Raw genomic sequence first — 18838 nt, 5'->3', positions numbered from 1 at the left:
TTCTGACTGTGTTCCAAGGTTCTTGTTCTAAGAATCCTGTTTGACCATTAAGAAAGCCTATAACAACGAAGAGAGAAGAGAATTGTACTGCTTGAGGGTGTATTACTTTGGTTCTTGATAGTGGATTGGTGGTGTTAAGCCTCCCGGGGACGTAGGTGTAGACACCCTATTTTTGCACTCGCCTGATTAATCAACTCGTCAATCCGTTTGCAATGATTCCCAATGATGGATGTGTATTCCATTGCTTTATTTTGTTACCAGATTTGTTTCAGAAATCCGGATGAGGTATCTCGAATTGACAAAATCTTAGAAACCACGCTACGCTAGGAAAATACGACCCCAGAAACATAGAAATTATCATCTTGCAAATAAAAAAGAAGCTTCATGATAAAAATCACTAAAAATTGACCAAATTATCAAAATACCCCTAACCTCAAAACAACCTTAGAGCCTACGTTACGCTTAGAAAAACTCTCTCGAACACATAAAATAACAAATCGGAACCAAATAAATCATTTCGCCAATTTTAACAGAATCTGACAAAATTACGAAAATGCCCATCACAAAGTTCACGACCATTTCACACAAAAAATTTTCATAAATAACAAAAACTAATATTTCCATTGAATTCCTTACGAAAAATCGATTCTAAAACATCCTAGAACATTAAAAACCGACTTAAAACGTGAAAAGTCCTCTCCGGGGGCAAAACGGTAATTTCACAATTTTCATAATTAAAAAATTCGAAATTAATAAATAAAACATTAAATAATTAAAGTGAAATATTAATGAAATTAATTTAAAAATTTGAACCTAAAAAATCGATCAATCGGGCTCTCAGGCAAAATTGTTGAGGGTTCGTGGGATATTTCTTTAAGGACCCCTCCATTTGGGGGTCCAAAGAATTAAAGAAATAATGGAGGGGCCTTCTCCAAAAATTTAAAGTAAATCAAGCAAGACTGAAGTCAAGGTATTAAAGTTAATCAAGTGAGACTGAAGTCAAAATTAAAGTCAATTAAGCAAGACTAAAGTCAAGATATTAAAAGTCAATCAATTAAGACTGAAGTCAAAACATTAAAAGTCAATCAAATAAGACCAAAAGTCATAATAGAGATCTAATTGATTAATAACTCTATCTAATAGAATTCTAACTAAAAAACAATTCCACCTAAAATAATTTGAATTAAAAAACAATTCTACCTAAAATAATTCTAATTAAAACACAATTCTACCTAAAATAATTTTAACTAAAACACAACTCTAATTAAAAGATCTCTAATTAAACACTAACTCTATCCAAATAACCCATAAAAAACATCTATAAATAGAGGTGCTCACACCCTATTTTCGTATCAAATCATAAACCCTAAGAGAAGTAGGTCTAGAAGCTCCCATAGCCCCCCATAAACCCTAGTTTTGGAGCCCCAACTCCTTAACTAACATCCCTCCTTCAATTTTAGTCTAGAAAACACCCAAAAGCCTTCTAAGAACACCTCCAAATCCACAACGAATTTGAAGAGTTCAGATTCAAGAACAAGGAGATACCTTGCCTCGGAGATCCGAAGACAAATCCGGAAACAGAACGAAGCAAGGGAGCACGGTACAAGGAGCTCTTTTTGTCAGATCTGAGGGAACCAAGTTCTTGCTATCGGAAAGGTAAATTTTTATTTTTTATTTTTTTATCTAGGTTTTAGCAATGTAATTTACTTGGGAATTTAGTAGAGACCGGCTTTGGCCGGGCGGGGTTGGTGCCTAACACCTTCCAATCCCGTAACATGATCCCCGAATTCAGTTTTTTTGGTTTTAGATTAGTTTTTATCCGTTTAGAGTCATTGATCAGTTCCTCGACCGTAATAACTAGGTGGCGACTCCCAAACCTCAAGGGTCAAAAGCGGATCCGCGCACCCCGCGGATCGAGGGCGCTTTCAGTAGGATTCCAGTTTTTGGATCCGAACCTCGTAAAATCTTGCTGTGTTGTATGTTCTTGTCTTCTTTTCTTGTGTGGTTCTATTTTAGATTGAATTCTCACGTGTGGTTTTAATCCAACAATAACCATATAGTTAAAATTCCCCTTAATTAATATGCCTCGATGACTTCTAAGACAATAATGGTGGTTAGAATTTACCAATCAAATATCTTAGCCACACCTACATGATTCTTGATACTATATCTAAAGCATCTGAAGTCATCTAAGAGAAGTTTCTATATATCTAATTATCTATCCAAAAGGGGAAAAAAGAGAGGGTAAAAACAAGTATAGAAAAGTACAATTTGGGCTTTAGAAAAAATTTAAATTGACATACTTTTCTTTCTAATGAGTGTGGGTATCATTCATTTACCATCATCTAGCCTTGATCATAAATTCAACATGAATTAGTTCCAAAAGAAAAACAAAAAAAGGAGAAACAAAGTATTTTCCTTATCCAAGAGTTTAGATATCTTTCATTTTATATGTATACCAAAATCGAATGGATGAAATTTATCCCTGATATAAGTATCATTGAGATGTGTGCTATTCGAGATCACTCAGTCCCAAAACTCGATGGAGCCATCATGGCAAATAATCAAGTCAACTTGTCAATTCCATCAACTCAGCTAAAAATTGTGCCAAGTCAAGAAATTAAATATTTCACTTATATAAAATACTAACAAATACATTTTAAATGTTTATATCCAATGTCTACTTGAATCGACTCCGTGGACATGAGTCGAGTCAAGTTTTAAAACAAGTCGAGTGTTAAAACTATGATTCAAATTAAGTTTATTGTAAATGGTTAGACCAAAATACCCATTTGATGAACGTATAGCTAGATTTGTTGGGGATCCTAATCAATTTTCTAGCATGAAAAAGGTCAGGTAATATTTATTTATTCTTTTCCAATTTCCTTTATAGATGGCTTATAGAAGGAAGTTTTCACCATCATTTCATAAGGGGAAATTTGGTTCCTACCCAAGAAAAGTAAAGCCAAAAAGAAAGAAGCAACATTACATTTCTTGCTCAGGAATGCAAGTATCGTTTCTTTACCCTTTCCATAGTCTAAACCATTTATTAGGAGGAGAATAAGAATGACTAAACTCATCGGTTGAACCCAAAGAAGGCAAAATGGAAAAACATTTTTGTTTGAACGTAACATCTGATGATCACAAGTATTCTTCTCCACTGCCGATAATTGGCCTCTACATAGCAACAGGTACTTCGGTATGTTTTATATTTATGATGTGTGATGTATTGCATGGATTACATCATGGGAAGCCATGGATACCATGTGAATTATTTTCTCTCAATTCTCTTACACTCACTCTTCTTTCAATTGCTTCAAAACTCCCAGTAGATCTCACCACTCCAATGCCTTCTGCTCAAGACCAACTATCCAAGCTGAGTGGTACAGTCTTAATTTGTATTTCTATAAGTTTTTTCTCCCTTTCGCTCGGAACTCAGAGTGATTTTGAACGCTTTTCAAACATGTTCTCCTTGACCATATTCGTAGTAACTGTTGTTGTCAATGTTTGTATGCAAATGGTCACTGGTGTGATCTTCTCGTTCATTGTAGAACATGTGATAGTCATGTCATGCATGCTACTTTTGCTCACGGCGTTGTGGACCTATTTTGATTATGATATCCTTAGGAAAATGTCACCTCTTCTGAAATTGGTGATTTATTAAAAATGAGTGACACTCAAAATTCCGAGAGTAAAACTATGTTACATAGATTGAAGTCATTTTACATATCCATTTGCACAAATCATAAACCTCAATTAAAACTCTTTGAAACGCCATTGTGCTTTTCTATGTTCATTCTTTCTGCAGTTTGTGCACTTGTTCTATCAGAAGCTACAGTACGGTCCTTGCTTCATAAGGGGGTAGAGTTTAGATGTGGAGTTTCTGATTATAAATGGTCAATGCGAATTGTTGTTGTTACTCAGATTCTCACTATCCTTGTTGGAAGTATAGCCACTGTATTCAGATAGTTCTTGTTACTCAGATTCTCACTATCCTTGTTGGTATGCAAATGTTTGGTGGAATGTACAAGTGTTGCAGCATTTTTTTTTTCATGAAATGTTATTTATTTGGAAATATAGGTAAAATGCTGGAATTAGAAGAGAAATCTAAGGGGGGGGGGCATGGAAGAAGGTATCTTGGACTTATTTAATTATTATCCAATACTATATCATTGGCTACATTAAGTCTGACTACTAGTTGAGTAGTTGGGAGGACTAAAGAGCCAGTAGAGCCACCATTGGGGAAAATAATAATTGACTTGACCAAGAATGGAGAGCAGACCCTTGGGGGAGTTGAATTCAAACACAATTAGTTGGGCTCCTTGTTAGCAATCTGCTGTTTTATTAGTAAAAAATTCACAAATTTTTTTTCTTCTTCAATGAAAGTATTATTCTCTGGAATAATTCACGTATTTTAAGTTAAAAAATAAAATAAAACACGTTTTTATCAATCTCATGAATGTTTAGGGAAGTATTGATTTGGTAGTAGCCCCATTAGAAGACAATTTCCAAGAAATTGTTGGGTTTCGACAATTTCTGTTAAATGACACAACATATTTGAATCAGGAGTAAATCCTTAAATCTACAAGAAAGCTAGAGAAGAAATCTTCTTCTTTTAGGATTAAATCCTTAAATCTACAAAAGAAGCTGGAGTAGAAATTCCCAAAAGAAAACACATTCAATTGATATTAATAATTGCTTGTATAAACTGTTTGCAGTTGTTTATGAGGAGCTACAGCCATTGTTGTTGAAAACAGGACCGACGGTGCAGACAACAGTCTTTGTTGCAGTAGTTGTTGTTGAGGTATAAAGAGATTATGAGTTAAGGACCAAAGCAAACACTCAAAACAGTTGCAGAAGACAAAAATAGGGACACTCCTATTTATGAGGTAAGACCAAGCTTCTCTATTTGACTGTATTTAGGGCATATTTTTGAATGTTAGTATAGTTGCTTCACACTAAGTTCAAACACATTCTTGTCAGATGACATGCGTCCATCCTAAACTAGGTGTAAAAACACTCCACACTAACATTTTTAAGCATTATACCTCTTAATGTAGGGCCCAGCTATTGGATTTGGCCATGTCACTTCTGCCTGGTTTGGTTGCCAAAGAGATTGATTTATTGTTTCTTGCAATGAAATACTGCATGCAGGAGGATGAGCTGGAAAGGGCGAAAAAGGCCAAGGAAAAAGCGGCACGTGAAGCACAAGGGTTTATTCCCCAATCTACAACAATAACAACACCGACCTCCACCAAAGATGTTGCCGATCCAGTAATTTCAATATCATTTGGTCTTATTTAGTTTAATTATTGTCAGTTATTTGTAGCTTCGACAAAATTTGCGATCTTAACAAAGAGATTTTCATGTATATTAATTTTGGGTTATTTAGTTCAATTTGGAACTTGTTTTATAATTTTTCTTTTGTTTTATCTTTTTCTGATTTTTTTTTTATTATTTCGTTCATTGTGATTGGTGAATTAGAGGACTGTGCTATTGTTTGTTAAACCTCCAAATTTGACGGTCATACTCTATGGATTTTTTTTTGTTTTTTTTGAAGTCCATTCTCCAATAATTTGATAGTCCAGGGCCGTCAAAAAAAAAAATTCTACAAGAGAATATTTGACGGGAGGGTCCGTCAAATTTCTCAAAATTTGACGGGCGAAGACCGTCAAATATAGGCCTTTTTCACATAGTGTTATGCATGAAACAATCAAAGTAACAGTTTTGTTCCATGTTTTATCAGCATTTTCCAAGCTTGACACTTGGCCTTCCTGGGTTTTATCTTCTTTGTCAAAGCTCCACATTCTATCATTCTTTAAAATCTCTAGAATGGGTTTCATGATCATCATTCAAATCATCACAAGGAATCTGAGAATTGTATTGTTAATACTGAACGATGTCACTGGCGTTTTGGGTCTTATCTTATTTGTGGTGTTTAAGATACCTTCAATATGTATGAGGACAATCATGAAACTCTGCTTTAGGGAAGAAAGAAATAATGAAGTCACAGCTGAACAGTTGATACAAAGAATTTGTGAGGAAGATATAAAGATGCAGATGATAAAATATAAAAGGGATTCTCCAACTCATCTCATCCGATTACTTTCCCAAAAAACCCCATCTCAAGAGTCAATTGCCACAAAGATATCCACTATACCTCAAAACAAGGTATCTTGCCTTTTAGTGGTAGTATTTGTAAGAGTGGCCACCATTCTGCTACCAAATAACCTAAGTGCTTCTCTAATTCATACATTAGATGAAGTCTTTGAAGTCATTTATTTCATTGACAAGCAAATGGATGACACAGATTATGATGATAAAATGAGGCGTGGCATGGCAAAAGAATTGTGGATGAATAGGGACAACACCTGTCATTGGTTCCATAGGAAAATCATTAAACCATTGGTAACAAAAATTCATTCACAATCATTTAAGAAATCTATGGATGGGGAGACTCAATTTCAACCTCAATTGGAACACTTAGGTTTTGTAGTTGGGATTATTGAAGAATTAAAAGTGAAATCCAGTACACATACAAATGCTACGTTTGAAGAAGAAGCCCTTGTAAAACGTGAAATGGATACCATTTATTATTTTATCTTGGAACTTGGGCATCTTAGAAGCTACACATCAATCAGCCGACTACATGATCACATGGAGCAGCTATTTGTCGACATCCTGCACTTTTTCCTCTCTCAATTCCCACTTTCCACATTCAAGCATCTTGTTGAGAGCCCTATTGAACAATATGAAGAAAGAGCAAGACTTGCTTTGAAATTCTTTTGTAAACTTGAACTTGTGGAGTTTAAAGTTCATTGGTCATTTCTGGATGGAATTGGTATCAATAGCTTGAAAACCCCTCAAATTCCTAGTACTGACGCTCACTATATCGAACTGATGGAAGACAATGTAGATGCGGATGTTGACCGTCGAGTGATCGAAGATGATGAAATTCAAGAAATTGTTTGAACAACTTGGATTGTAAGTACTTTATTTATTTATTTTGATTTCGTAGCCTTTCTTTCCAAATAACGAATGGTCTCCCACATCCCTTTTGGAATGGGAAGATTTTGCTTCCAATTTAGCTTTCCAATCATGTTTTCTCAATCCAACCATGGGTTTATTCTGAGAACGAAATGTTCTTGTTCTCTGTTTTGATTTTGATCATATTTTTCATGTTGGATGTATGTTTAGTTGGTAAATTATTGTACAATATCCATCTATGAGATCTTAATGCGAAATTTGCATGATCCCAATTAGAAGGGCTTAACTTTCCATGCCATTATTGCTTAGATGATTTTGGCATATTGGTTAGGTTCAAATAGTATCGAAGCCAGCACCATGTCTTGGGTTCAAATCTTGACAGACTTCTGTGCACTACCACGGACATTGGAATTGGAGCATGTTGTTATGTTGTGAACCCAACAGAACTAATCTCTTAGTTTTAACAATCGTAGTAGATATTTTGATACATAAATGTTAGGTTTTTATTTTTTATTTTTTATTTTTTTTTTATTTTTATTGATTCCATTGTTTTGGTTCACAATTCACACACTATTATGGGTTCTGTACTAATTATTATGTTTATAATAACTTTTTTCTCAAATGATGTCATTTCTTGTTTTGTAACACTTTTATTCTCTTTGCTCTCATGCGAGATGAATAGAAGCTCTGGAGATTATGAAGCTAGGCATGCATGAGACCCCTCTGTGTGCCCAATAGTATAGTGTAGCTCAAGAACCTCCACTCGTCCTTAGGTGGCAATAACTATTGACACAAGCAGCAAGTGCTCCTCCTCTCCTCATCTTTCCCCTCAGTGCTTCTCCATCAAGGCTTCCTTCCAATCTCTTCAAGTTACTACAAAGTTAATTAATAATGTGTTAGATAAGATGTATTGTAATAAGTTGTGGGATATTGATGCACAAGATCATCTCACAAAAGTTTGTCATAGATCTAATTAGGAAGAGATAATTAAGAGTTAAGAGCTTACTTCTGATTAGGATTTGTTCTGATTATTTTCTTTAAACCTATTTTAGGTCTCTTATACAATTCAGCTGTTCTACAGAAAACTTCTTGATCCTAGTGTGTTTTTGGTTTGTCGAGTCAATCTTGGATGGAAACGACAAGATCAATAGAGAGACCTGAGCCTTTAATATTTGGAAATGTGACTTACTTAGTCAAGATCACCAAAGAAATATATCGAGGATTTCTACTAGTATTAGAATTTTGAGAATGATCAAAAAGAAATATATGTAATTTAGTAAAACTTTTGAATTTTTCAAAAGAAATATTCTTGGATTCAGCATTTTAAATGTTACACATGATTAATCAAGACCACTAAGGCGATTCATGGAAGGTATAGGTCTCATACTCTCTTCCATATTACAACACCTACACCCTCATGAACCCAGCTCATATGAGTTGAAAATTTTATAGGTTACTTGTCTAGCACCAACACTATAGGTTATTTCTCCATCTTATAAGTCTACCAATAATACAATGAAAAGAGCCGACTATTTCCTCCTACTATAGCTAGCTCACAATGTCAACCCTATCACACTGAGTAAATTTGAGACCATATCGGCTCTGTCAAAGAGATTGACAATGGTTGCAAACTGAAATATGCACAAAGGGGAATATGGAGCCTATATGAATTTTATCCCTACATTAGGTATCACAACTCTCATGAGTATAATTTAAAATGAATTGACAATGCCTCACTCAACCAAAACACTAAAGGCCCGTCACTACACTAGTTTAGTATGAATCAATATCCATGGTTCATTAGTTGCTCAATCAAGCCCAAACTTGCTTAATTAGGTCAGGCAATATTTTGAAATCCCCCTTAAAAAAAAGCTTCTAAACTGGAACATAAACGATGTAAGTCAGATAGGAACTGATCAAAAGAACGAGATAAAAAATTCGTTGTAGATAAGAATTATTAGGTTACCTTACGTCTTTTTTTTTTTTTTTTAATTTTTTTTCTTTTTTATTTGAAAGTTAACCTTTTGAAAATCACATGAGGATCAACATCAGAAATCACCGCAATCGTCTTATACGTGATGCCCTGCCTGCAAAACCCAATCTTTTTAATTGTATTTGCATTCCTTCATTGATAACCTTAACTAATAAGAGATTCATCATAATTCATTTGGTTGTGAGTTTCTTTGATCCCAACAAACAGTTGTGCGAACTTTCAAATCGTTACTGGATAGATTCATTGTCATTGATTCAACATAGGCCTGAATGGTTAAGGCAATCAGAAATAACATTATAAATGTCTTACTTTCTTCCAGTAAAAGAATTGAATCAAATACTCACTACAAAAAAAATGTAAAATTAGAACACAAGGGTAAAACGGAATTAAGCCGTTTTTATTAAAAAACAGTATTAAACCGTTTTATTTTTAAAAACCGTTTTATCCGACCCGATATCCGTCTCTTTAGATGGAACGAAAGTCCTCTCTCTCACTCTGCTCTCTCTCTCTCTCTCTCTCGATATCAGTCGTTCTCTCGTCTCTCTCACTCGATCTCAGTCGCTCTCTCGATTGTCGCTCTCTCTACATCTCAGTCGCTCTCCCTCGATCTCATCTCTCTCTCTCTCTCAGTCACTCGCTCGATCGTCTCTCTCTCTCTCTCTCTCGATCTCAGTCGCTCTCCCTTGATCTCATCTCTCTCTCGCTCGGTCGTCTCTCTCGCTCAGTCGCTCGCTTGATCTCAGTTGCTCTCACTCGATCTCATCTCTCTCTTGCTCAATTGCTCACTCAATCGATCTCTCGGACTAGGTACTCTCTCTAATACCTCTTTTCTTGAAATAGGGAGATCTTTGGATAGTTTACAGTCAGATCTTGCTTCAACGATTGAATCTGGTAGGATTCCTGCATCAATTGTGTATCGTTACTTCGAATTGGAGAAGTCTGCAGTGTTTCGGTGGTAGCTTCAGTTTGGGGGATTTAAGGAGCGATTGTTGGCTGATGATCTGTTCTTGGCTAAAGTTTCCATGGATTGTGGTGTTGGAATCTTTACTAAGGTTTTATAATAATTATTTTTTTCTTTTATATTTTTTGGTTTGATGTGATTTGATTTCATTTTACGTCGATGATGTTTCTCTTGTTTGTGAAATCTTGGATTTTTTGCCTTGCTATGTATAAAATTTCATGAATTTTTTCAAGTAAATATGGTTAACTGGAAATACTATTACATTGATAATCTATATTGATTTGGAGGAACTGTCTTCATATCTCCAAATCAATATAGGTTATAAGCTATATAACGTTGATTTGAAGTTTTTTATAAATTTCAACCCTGTGGAATCTTGCCAAAATAATAATTATAAAGCATTTTCATCATCTGCACTATATTGTTTAGGAGAAACAAACTTCTTAGTCCTTAGAGACCCAACCAAATTATATTGTTTCACTGATGTTTTTCTACTTTTATGTCATTTGATGCTTTCTTTGATATAGTATGTAAATATTTTGGATTTTTTGAGACCCAGCCACCCAATTTTGGATTTTTTTGAAATAAATATATTATTATTATGTAAATATTTCAATTTATTGAACAAATTATGTGATTTTATTGGTATAGTATATGGTTTAATGCACTAGGAGTGAAGATCTAAAAGCTTTTTTTAATCAAAGTGTATGTTACATCATCTGTTGAGGACCTCATCTAAAGTAGGAAGTAGAAAACTTGGATCATTTACCACAGGATGTGTAGAATCATTATCTTTTTCTTGTGTATCCTGAGGCAAATGTTCCTGTATCTCATTCCCATCTTTAATTTTTATTTATTTGATCCAAATTTTGTTTTTGTCAAATGTTATTTGTTTAGTGTCTGTTTGGATGTCTAATATGGTAGTATCGATTCAATTATTTAAGTTTCAAGTAACTTTTAGGTGGGAAGATTGAGGGTGACCTATCAATTGCCAATCACCATTACTTACTCCTGATCCTTTGGAATTTAATTGTATAGTAAACATGACATCTTACCTCATCTTGTTTCATTTCAATATTATGTTGGCCACCATTTTTGTGGTAGTGAAGTTGCTCTTGTCTTGTGGTATGGCTACTGCAAATCTGCAACTCAACCTTGGTAAGCACATCAAACCATATCCATGTTTTATGCAATTTGTGTCTCAACTCTTAAGGCTGTCAACTAACCCCTTTTTAATTCCGCCATTGTAAAATTAATATTTTACACTGCCGGTCCCAAGCCCGGATAAATGAGGAGGGAAAAGGATGATCCAAAGAGTATTAAAGTGCTAACAGGTATTGCTTTTCTTCCTCTTTTTTCTCATTCTCACATACAGAAGTATTAATAGTGAGGTTAGTAATGAGAGTTTCTTATAATAAAAAAATAAAAAATAAAAACAGTATGAGTGGTTTAACTTTAGATGAGTATTTAAAGGAGTTCCGATGAAGGTGGTTCCAATGTCAATAGACGCCAAGGTGGCAGGGGAGGAGTATTTAAAGGAGTTCCGAACAGTAGGTGGTTACTATTGAAACTGACTTTTTAAGTCCCTATCCTCTTTAACACTTTCTACATGGCACTAGAACATAGATTGTGATCCCTTTCAGATTTAAGCATTTAGTTCATGATGGGCAGGATTAATTCTTGGAAGTTGGCTACTAATTCAGAAAAACAACTTCAGTTAATTACAGCTTTTTAGGCCTAAAAATGAGTCCAAATTAAAGAGTGAGTCCTGATTTATGTAGCAAGATGGGAGACATCCTGCTAAACATATAACTTTGCTTTAATTGATGTTGCTCATGTCTTTGGAACTTTGTTCTCACTAAGAAAATCAAAACACAGGTGTTCATTTACTACTACAACTACTACTGCTTCTAGTATTACTACACGATGGCACAGGAGTAGGGGTTGTCGTCATTGCAGACGGAGCAAAGCTTCTCTTCGATGGGACTAGGGAGTACCAATGTAGGATCAACCTCTGCAATATTCCAGACGTAGCCTGGTGGGACCTTCTTATCGTACACACCTGGTATGTATGGGTGTGGCGCCACCTCGTATGGTATATAGGGCCATGTTATTCTAACATTTGTTTATAGGTTAGATGCCCTGTTAGTATGACTTGTAAATTCAATCATTTACTTCCTCATATTTGTTTGGAGTACCTTGACTTAATTTCAATTTGTTTCAGAATGTGAACAACATTTCAGTGCTATAAATGTTGGATTTGTTATAAGCTTGTATTATGATTAGATACACGCGTATCCAAATGATACCTCTTTGGCTCTTTTAGATCTCCCCTACCTCGAACCCGAGTTTCCCATTTCGATTTCTCTCCTATAACACCGACAAATATATAAATCCAAAACCTGATATATGAAAATTGCCCTGGTTTTGATTTTCTATCATAACAAGTATTTTTCAGGCTAATTTCAATCTTGGTTCTCTTGTCTAGGAAGGGGAACTATTTTTGATATTTGGCCGAATTTAAACCAGGGAATGAACGTAAAGAAGTGGCAGATTAGTCACTCAAGGCCTATGTATATATTATTTACGTTCTTTGTAATTTTTCAAACTTTACAAGTGGAAATGAGAGTGGTTACGGAATTGTTTGTGGTGATGTAGGCTGCCACTAGCACTGCTTCAGCAGATCTCCCACCAACTCACCCAATCAGACTTGGTTTAACCCTCAACTTCTCTGTTTTTTACTATGAGATATTGAACTCACCCAAAAGGTTTGCAAGCTTCTCTATGTTTTCCTTTGTGTATTTAATTTGGATTTCTATTTTTAAAACTTTTGCTTTTGCCTTCATTTCTATTTTTTAATTCAAATTTAAAATAATAATAATAATAATTGAATTCTATTAAATTTCTTACTTTTAATCAATAATGATTACCCGTTAGATCATCTTATCACTTCAAGGTTTCTTACAATGCAGGGCATGCCACCTTGCCAAACAAGCATTTGATGAGGCTATTGCAGAACTCGATGCCCTCAACGAAGAATCTTATAAGGACAGCACCATTATAATGCAGAATTTTTAATTTGTTTAGCATAAGATATCATACTCCTCATTTATTAAAAGAAAATCAGTAAGAAATTGAGGGAACACTGTGTGTCCTTATCTAAAATAAAGTTTCTCGTTTGCAATAATTGGATAGTTTGAATAATTGATTGTAGTTCTTCTGTTGGAGAATTAGAATCTCGGAAATTTAGGTGTCTTTAGACGAACTTTTAATGCATGTCAACAACAAAATACGATTCTTCTATTTTCTTTTATTGTTTAAATCATCATTATCATTATTCATTTTCTACTTCAGGGATTAAATCAATGAGAACTTGTCTGAATGCATGAAGTGTATATATTTAACCAGTAGGAATCTTATATTATATGGGTTAAAATATGAGATCACAAGATTTTCTGAAGTTATTATCTGATAGTTTATATATTTTTGTTTTTCGGTTAGTACCTGTAGGCTGTAGCACATGGTAGAGATGCCCATTTGTAACATGTCATCTGTTATAACCTCATCTTCAACATTTTTCATAAGCCATGATTTACTAACATGTCACTGTTAGATTCTCTTGCCTCAAGCCCAACTGCCAGCGACACCAACTTCAAGGGGTTCACTTACGTGAGGCCTGCTACTTCTTTTCTTCAAAGGAATGACTGAATTACCTCCTATTTTCTCTCTTTAAATTTAATTAGGCGCGCTGATGTGAGTTGGTGGTGGTTCTCACCAGTGAATCTATATATGCTAACGGTGGTTATGAATGACAATCATCCTATTTTGTGTTTCCATTTTAACTAAAGGCTTGTCGAGAAACAAAATTCAACGGTCATTTGATGTCTGTATGTTGCAGGTACTGGAGATACCGACCAAGAACAATTCGTTGGTGGAGTGATGGCAATCACGATTAATAATGGTATGGTATTAAGTTGAGTTGTGTAGACTATTAATAATGGTATTAAGATATCCCATATGGAGATAGATATCCAGTTGGCGATCACGATTCTTATATTAGTGATTACAAGAGAAGAGAAGTGATTTTGTAGAAGCAGATTTTGTGGTTGCTCATGATCGTTGTTGGCTGTCGTCCCTCCACGTGTGTTTATGCTCATTTGTCTCAAAAACAATTAAGATGGAGGGACTCGTGCAACTAACACGTGCGCATTGTGTTCTTCTGATTTTGTGCTGACTTCTCATCATTGAGCAGTGGTACCACTCCAAAATCCATTCAACTGAAATTTGAATGTGCTTAAAATAACTACTCAAACCAAACCAAATGAAGATGAGATTTTTTTTAATTCTTATAGATTTTTCAATTTTTTTTATATTATATCCATCTTATTTGAGAATAATAGATCTTCTGTTTGTCGAATAATGTTATTATAGTGAATTATATCATCTGAGCAAATATACATCTGTTTTTGTGTATTTGATAGGAAGTGTGTTTACTCAACAAAACAGATCAAGCTTGTGGAATTGCAGCATGAGAAGGAAGAAAAGGTATCCAAATGAGGTTGTAATCAACCTGGGTTTAACGTGGACAAGAATGGCTAGGAATCTTATCATTTTTTCTGTCATTCTAGAAGTGAGTCTTTCTTTCCAATTTCCAACAACATTGTTTGTTTCTTTCCTGAATCCAGATCCAATGACCTTATTATTTCATTTGTACATACTTCCACGTGACTAGTCATGCCAATATGCCACAGACATAACTCTTCACTGCTTATCTATCAAATAAATAAATAAATATATAAATATATAAAACCTGTCAGCACTGTGATTTCTCATATCATCTGGTTCCTGAGATTCTAGATATGAAAGAAAAAAGTTACTTTCATTTGTAGTCATTGTGTCAGTTGTTAACACATTCTTGGGCATATAAGATTTTCTTTTTAACTCCAAGTTGGGTTGTTAATATTTTCAGGCTATTGCAGTGGGTTATGCCATCATGACTACTAGATCCGTCCATTTAAACTGGAAGATGAGGGCCCTTTGAGTTCTGCCCATGTTTCTTTTGCCTGGTCTATCTTCTGACATTTATTCAACACTTATGAGCTTTACAAGGATGTGTAATTATCTTAAACTCTACACCTCATTAATTTAGCTTATTTTTTTTCTTTTCCGCGATTAACATTCATTTCTTACTTTCTTTTGTGCGCGCGTGCGCGTGTGTGTATAATTCGAGATCTTCATTGCTGAATGTGCATTTAATCTTTAATACATTTGAAGCTGTTGAATTTTTTACCCACTTGAATTTTTTTCTATAGTATGACTTCAGAATTTTATTAATTGGAAAATCTGCTTCACAAACATTTCTGTGACAATTAAAATTGTAGTCTACCCTTTGGATCCTTATCTATATTTTTAGATGTAGAAATTTATTGTGTCTAATATCTTTGATATCCATTTTAAGATAATCAATTCTGTTCATTTTTTTTTTAATAATGTTGCAAAGTTTATAAAATCTATTAAATGATTACTTCCTCTCATCTTCTCTCTCTCTCTCTCTCTCTCTCTCTCTCTCTCTCTATGTTTTTCTTTGCTTTCTTGCACTATAAGAGCTGGCTTTTATGAAATTATATCCATTTTGTTTTAGTTTTTACATACAACTCTCTAGTACACTCTTTCTAAATCGGTGGCTTTTATGAACTAGTGGACATGAAAGTTTCTCACCTTATAGTCCTTGATTTTTTGGTTGATCAGGAGCACTTGCTTCTCAGATACTCCTTTGAAGGTGCGGAAGTTCATTGTGAGAGTAGGCAATGTGGTGACACGAAAGAATTCTTTTATTGGTAGTTGCGGGCATTGTGGGGATCTTAAAGAAGATAGGGAGGGATGGGAGTGCTGGCATTGCTTCCTTGTAAGCACTTGTGCTTGTGTAATGATTGTGAATGGTTTATCGATGCATTGTAATTTTGGATTTGTAAGTTATGACTCATTGCAACTTTTTTTGTGTATAAATTAATGTGATAGAGAACCTCAATGTTCTTTATTTGGATCTATTTTAACTGTGGGTAATAGGCAAATAGAAAAAAAAAATATTTTAGATATCAATTTATAATAATTTTAGATATCAGTTAATAACCAATGTCTAAAGTCTCAGACCTAGGACATCAGTTCTATAAAATCCGATGTCTCAAATCTTTTTGGGGGTACTGTGTACTATTATATAAAGACGCAGATTAGGAAGGGTTTTAAGCCGTTCCAAATTCAGAGATCTGGAACGATTTTTAACCGTTCCAAATCATGAAATATAGAACGGCTTTCAGCCGTTTAACCTCATTAACGACGCCTCGATTAAAGACGGTCTGCAAGCCGTTTCATAGTGGCTTAGGAACGGTAATAAACCGTTCCTAATTGCAATACTTGTTGTAGTGACTTGTGGGAAAGAGAGGTAAGCAACCGTATGGCACTTTGGCATAAGGGCCATATATGGACAATTCAAAAAAATATAGGATGGACATTATAATTCCCTGTTCAAATGGAAAAATATAAAAACAAAAATAAAAAATAAAGAGCTGCTGTTGACACCCCAACTTACTTACTACACCCCAATTTCTAAAACTATTTATCACATGCACTCCAATTGTAGATCAAAATACACTCTTCAAACTTTACAAAGTGTTGGCTAGCTCAAATTATAATCTCAACATTACAAATCATTATAACACTCATTCAAACAATTTCAATGGTTCCTTACAATTATGATTAGGCTCCTATAAAAAACAAAATCTAGTAAAAAAAATATAGTTTCTATTGGCACACCAACTTCTACTTATTCTCAACCATTCACTTATTTTTTTTATCAAGGTGTACTAAGTAAAAGTTCGGGTACCAATAGCAGCTCTCAAAAGAAAAAATAAAGAAGGAAAAAAATATTCAGGTAATGAGAAAAATCAAAGGAAGCACACTATTTAATGTAACGTTTCCTATGTTAAAATGCAATTCTTTTCAAATAAACTATAATCAGGGGTTCCATGGTCATATGTTTTAGACTGATGAAAATCTTGAATTATTGGTGTAGAAGATCTCCTAAGTGCGTGGGATCTACCAATGAACCCACCCCTGCATGTGCAACAATTATACTATGTCATTGGAAGTCAATATTGGAGATTTATTAAAAGAGTCGTGCGAGGTTGTGAGAGGTTGAATCCATGGAGATTAGGTTTTAGGTTTTCTTTATTCAAAAATCTATTTTTTTCTTAACTTTTTTTGCATTTAATCATCAAAGAAGATGGAAAAAAACCACTAATAAAGCCTTCAAAAACGATGATTTCAAAATAAAAAACTCGGAGTTTTTTTATAGTTATGTTCAATAGGTTCAGACCGAACTTGTCCTAGCAAATTTGGTAGTTGAAAGCGCCCTCGATCCGCAGAATGCGCAGATCCGCTTTTGACCCTTGAGGTTTGGGAGTCGCCACCTAGTTATTACGGTCTAGGAACCGAATTTTGACTCTAAAAGGCAAATAAACTAATCTACGAAAGAAAAATATGGGTCCAGGGATCACGTTACGGGATTGGAAGGTGTTAGGCACCAACCCTGCTCGACAAACGCCGATTTCTACTAATTCCAAATAAAATTACATTGCTAACAAGACCTAAATAATAATAAAAATAAAAATACTCACATTTTTCGAGCGCAACGATTTTATTCCCTCAGATCTGATAAAATCGTTTCTTGTACCGTACTCCTCGCTTCGTTATGTCTTCGGATCTGATTTCTGATCTTCGAGACAAGGTATCTCTTTCTTAGATCTGGATTCTTCGAACTATTTTATGGATTTTGTGGTGTTTTTGAAGGGTTTCTAGGTATTTTTCAGGCTAAAATCGAATTATGGGTGTTAGGTAAGGAGTTGGGGCTTCAAAATTAGGGTTTTGGGAAGGTTGTGGAGGCTTCTTCACCTACTTTTTCTAGGATTTTTTCTTTGAAACGAAAATAGGGTGTGGAGACTCCTTTTTATAAAGGTTTTTTAGAAGCATTAGGGTTTGATTAGGGTTTCTTTTAGGGTTTTAATTAGGGTTTTGACTTTGGTCTTATGAGATGGACTTAGTTTTTAGGGTTTTAATTTAGGGTTTTGACTTTAGTCTTATGAGATTGACTTGATTAGTTTAAATTAGGGTTTTGATTTAGGATTTTGACTTTAGTCTTATGAGATTGACTTGATTAGTTTAGATTAGGATTTTGATTTAGGATTTTGACTTTAGTCTTTATGAGATTGACTTTAATACTTTGACTTTAGTCTTTCTTGGTTGGCTTTTAATATCTTGACTTTAGTCTTACTTGATTGACTTTAGTCTTACTTGATTGACTTTAAGGTTGACTTTAGTCTTACTTGATTGACTAGATTTTGGAGAACCCCCTTTTATTATATCCTTAATTCTTTGGGCCCCTAGATGGAGGGGTCCTTGAATAAATATCCTGTCAACCACCAACAATTTTGCCTGAAAGCCTGATTGGTCGATTTTTTGGTTAAAATTTTTAAATTAATTTTATTAATGTTTCACTTTACATTATTTATTGTTTTATTTATTAATTTCAAAATTTTTAATTATCAAATTTGTGAAATTATCGTTTTGCCCTCGGTGAAAGCGCCCTCAATCCGCGGGATGCGCGGATCCACTTTTGACCCTTGAGGTTTGGGAGTCGCCACCTAGTTATTATGGTCTAGGAACCAAACTGACTCTAAAACGGATAATGAACTAATCTACTACAGAAAATCTGAGTCCGGGGATCATGTTACGGGGTTGGAAGGTGTTAGGCACCAACCCCGCCCGGCCATTGCCGGTCTCTACTTATCCTAAATAAATCTACATCGCTAATAACAAACCTAGATTAAAAAATAATGAAAATC

At 34.6% G+C, this 18838-nt stretch overlaps 1 protein-coding gene and 1 long non-coding RNA gene across 39 annotated transcripts; both read left to right on the top strand.

Moving 5' to 3' along the window:
- Positions 1-4012: 4012 nt before the first annotated feature.
- On the top strand, positions 4013-5416 carry LOC147382466 (uncharacterized). Its single transcript, XR_015173252.1, has 2 exons — positions 4013-4889; positions 5061-5416. It is a non-coding gene; the product is annotated as an uncharacterized LOC147382466 (long non-coding RNA).
- Positions 5417-9387: 3971 nt separating this feature from the next.
- Positions 9388-15988, top strand: LOC147382465 (14-3-3-like protein). Of its 38 annotated transcripts, XR_015173528.1 has the most exons (11): positions 9388-9787; positions 9876-10032; positions 11046-11099; positions 11221-11275; positions 11613-11702; positions 11820-12073; positions 12600-12709; positions 12914-13902; positions 14423-14571; positions 14911-15055; positions 15690-15988. XR_015173528.1 is itself a non-coding variant. In XM_086428142.1 (10 exons), exons 4-7 carry the CDS (start codon positions 11230-11232, stop codon positions 13017-13019), a joined length of 474 nt encoding a protein of 157 aa, XP_086284268.1. In that variant the 5' UTR covers positions 9394-9787; positions 9876-10032; positions 11046-11099; positions 11221-11229; the 3' UTR covers positions 13020-13902; positions 14423-14571; positions 14911-15055; positions 15690-15988. The 38 variants fall into 38 exon arrangements, 22 of the variants coding, with proteins under 22 accessions (XP_086284268.1, XP_086284267.1, XP_086284271.1 ...); XR_015173529.1 differs by lacking the exon at positions 11046-11099 and having other exon boundaries at positions 9389-9787; XM_086428142.1 differs by lacking the exon at positions 11613-11702 and having other exon boundaries at positions 9394-9787; positions 11820-12031.
- The last annotated feature ends 2850 nt before the right edge of the window (positions 15989-18838 follow it).

The sequence above is a fragment of the Akebia trifoliata genome, chromosome 16 (assembly GCF_017979445.1).
Source record: "Akebia trifoliata isolate Shusen 1 chromosome 16, ASM1797944v1, whole genome shotgun sequence".
NCBI lineage: Eukaryota > Viridiplantae > Streptophyta > Magnoliopsida > Ranunculales > Lardizabalaceae > Akebia > Akebia trifoliata.
This window is presented reverse-complemented; position numbering and strand designations above follow the sequence as displayed.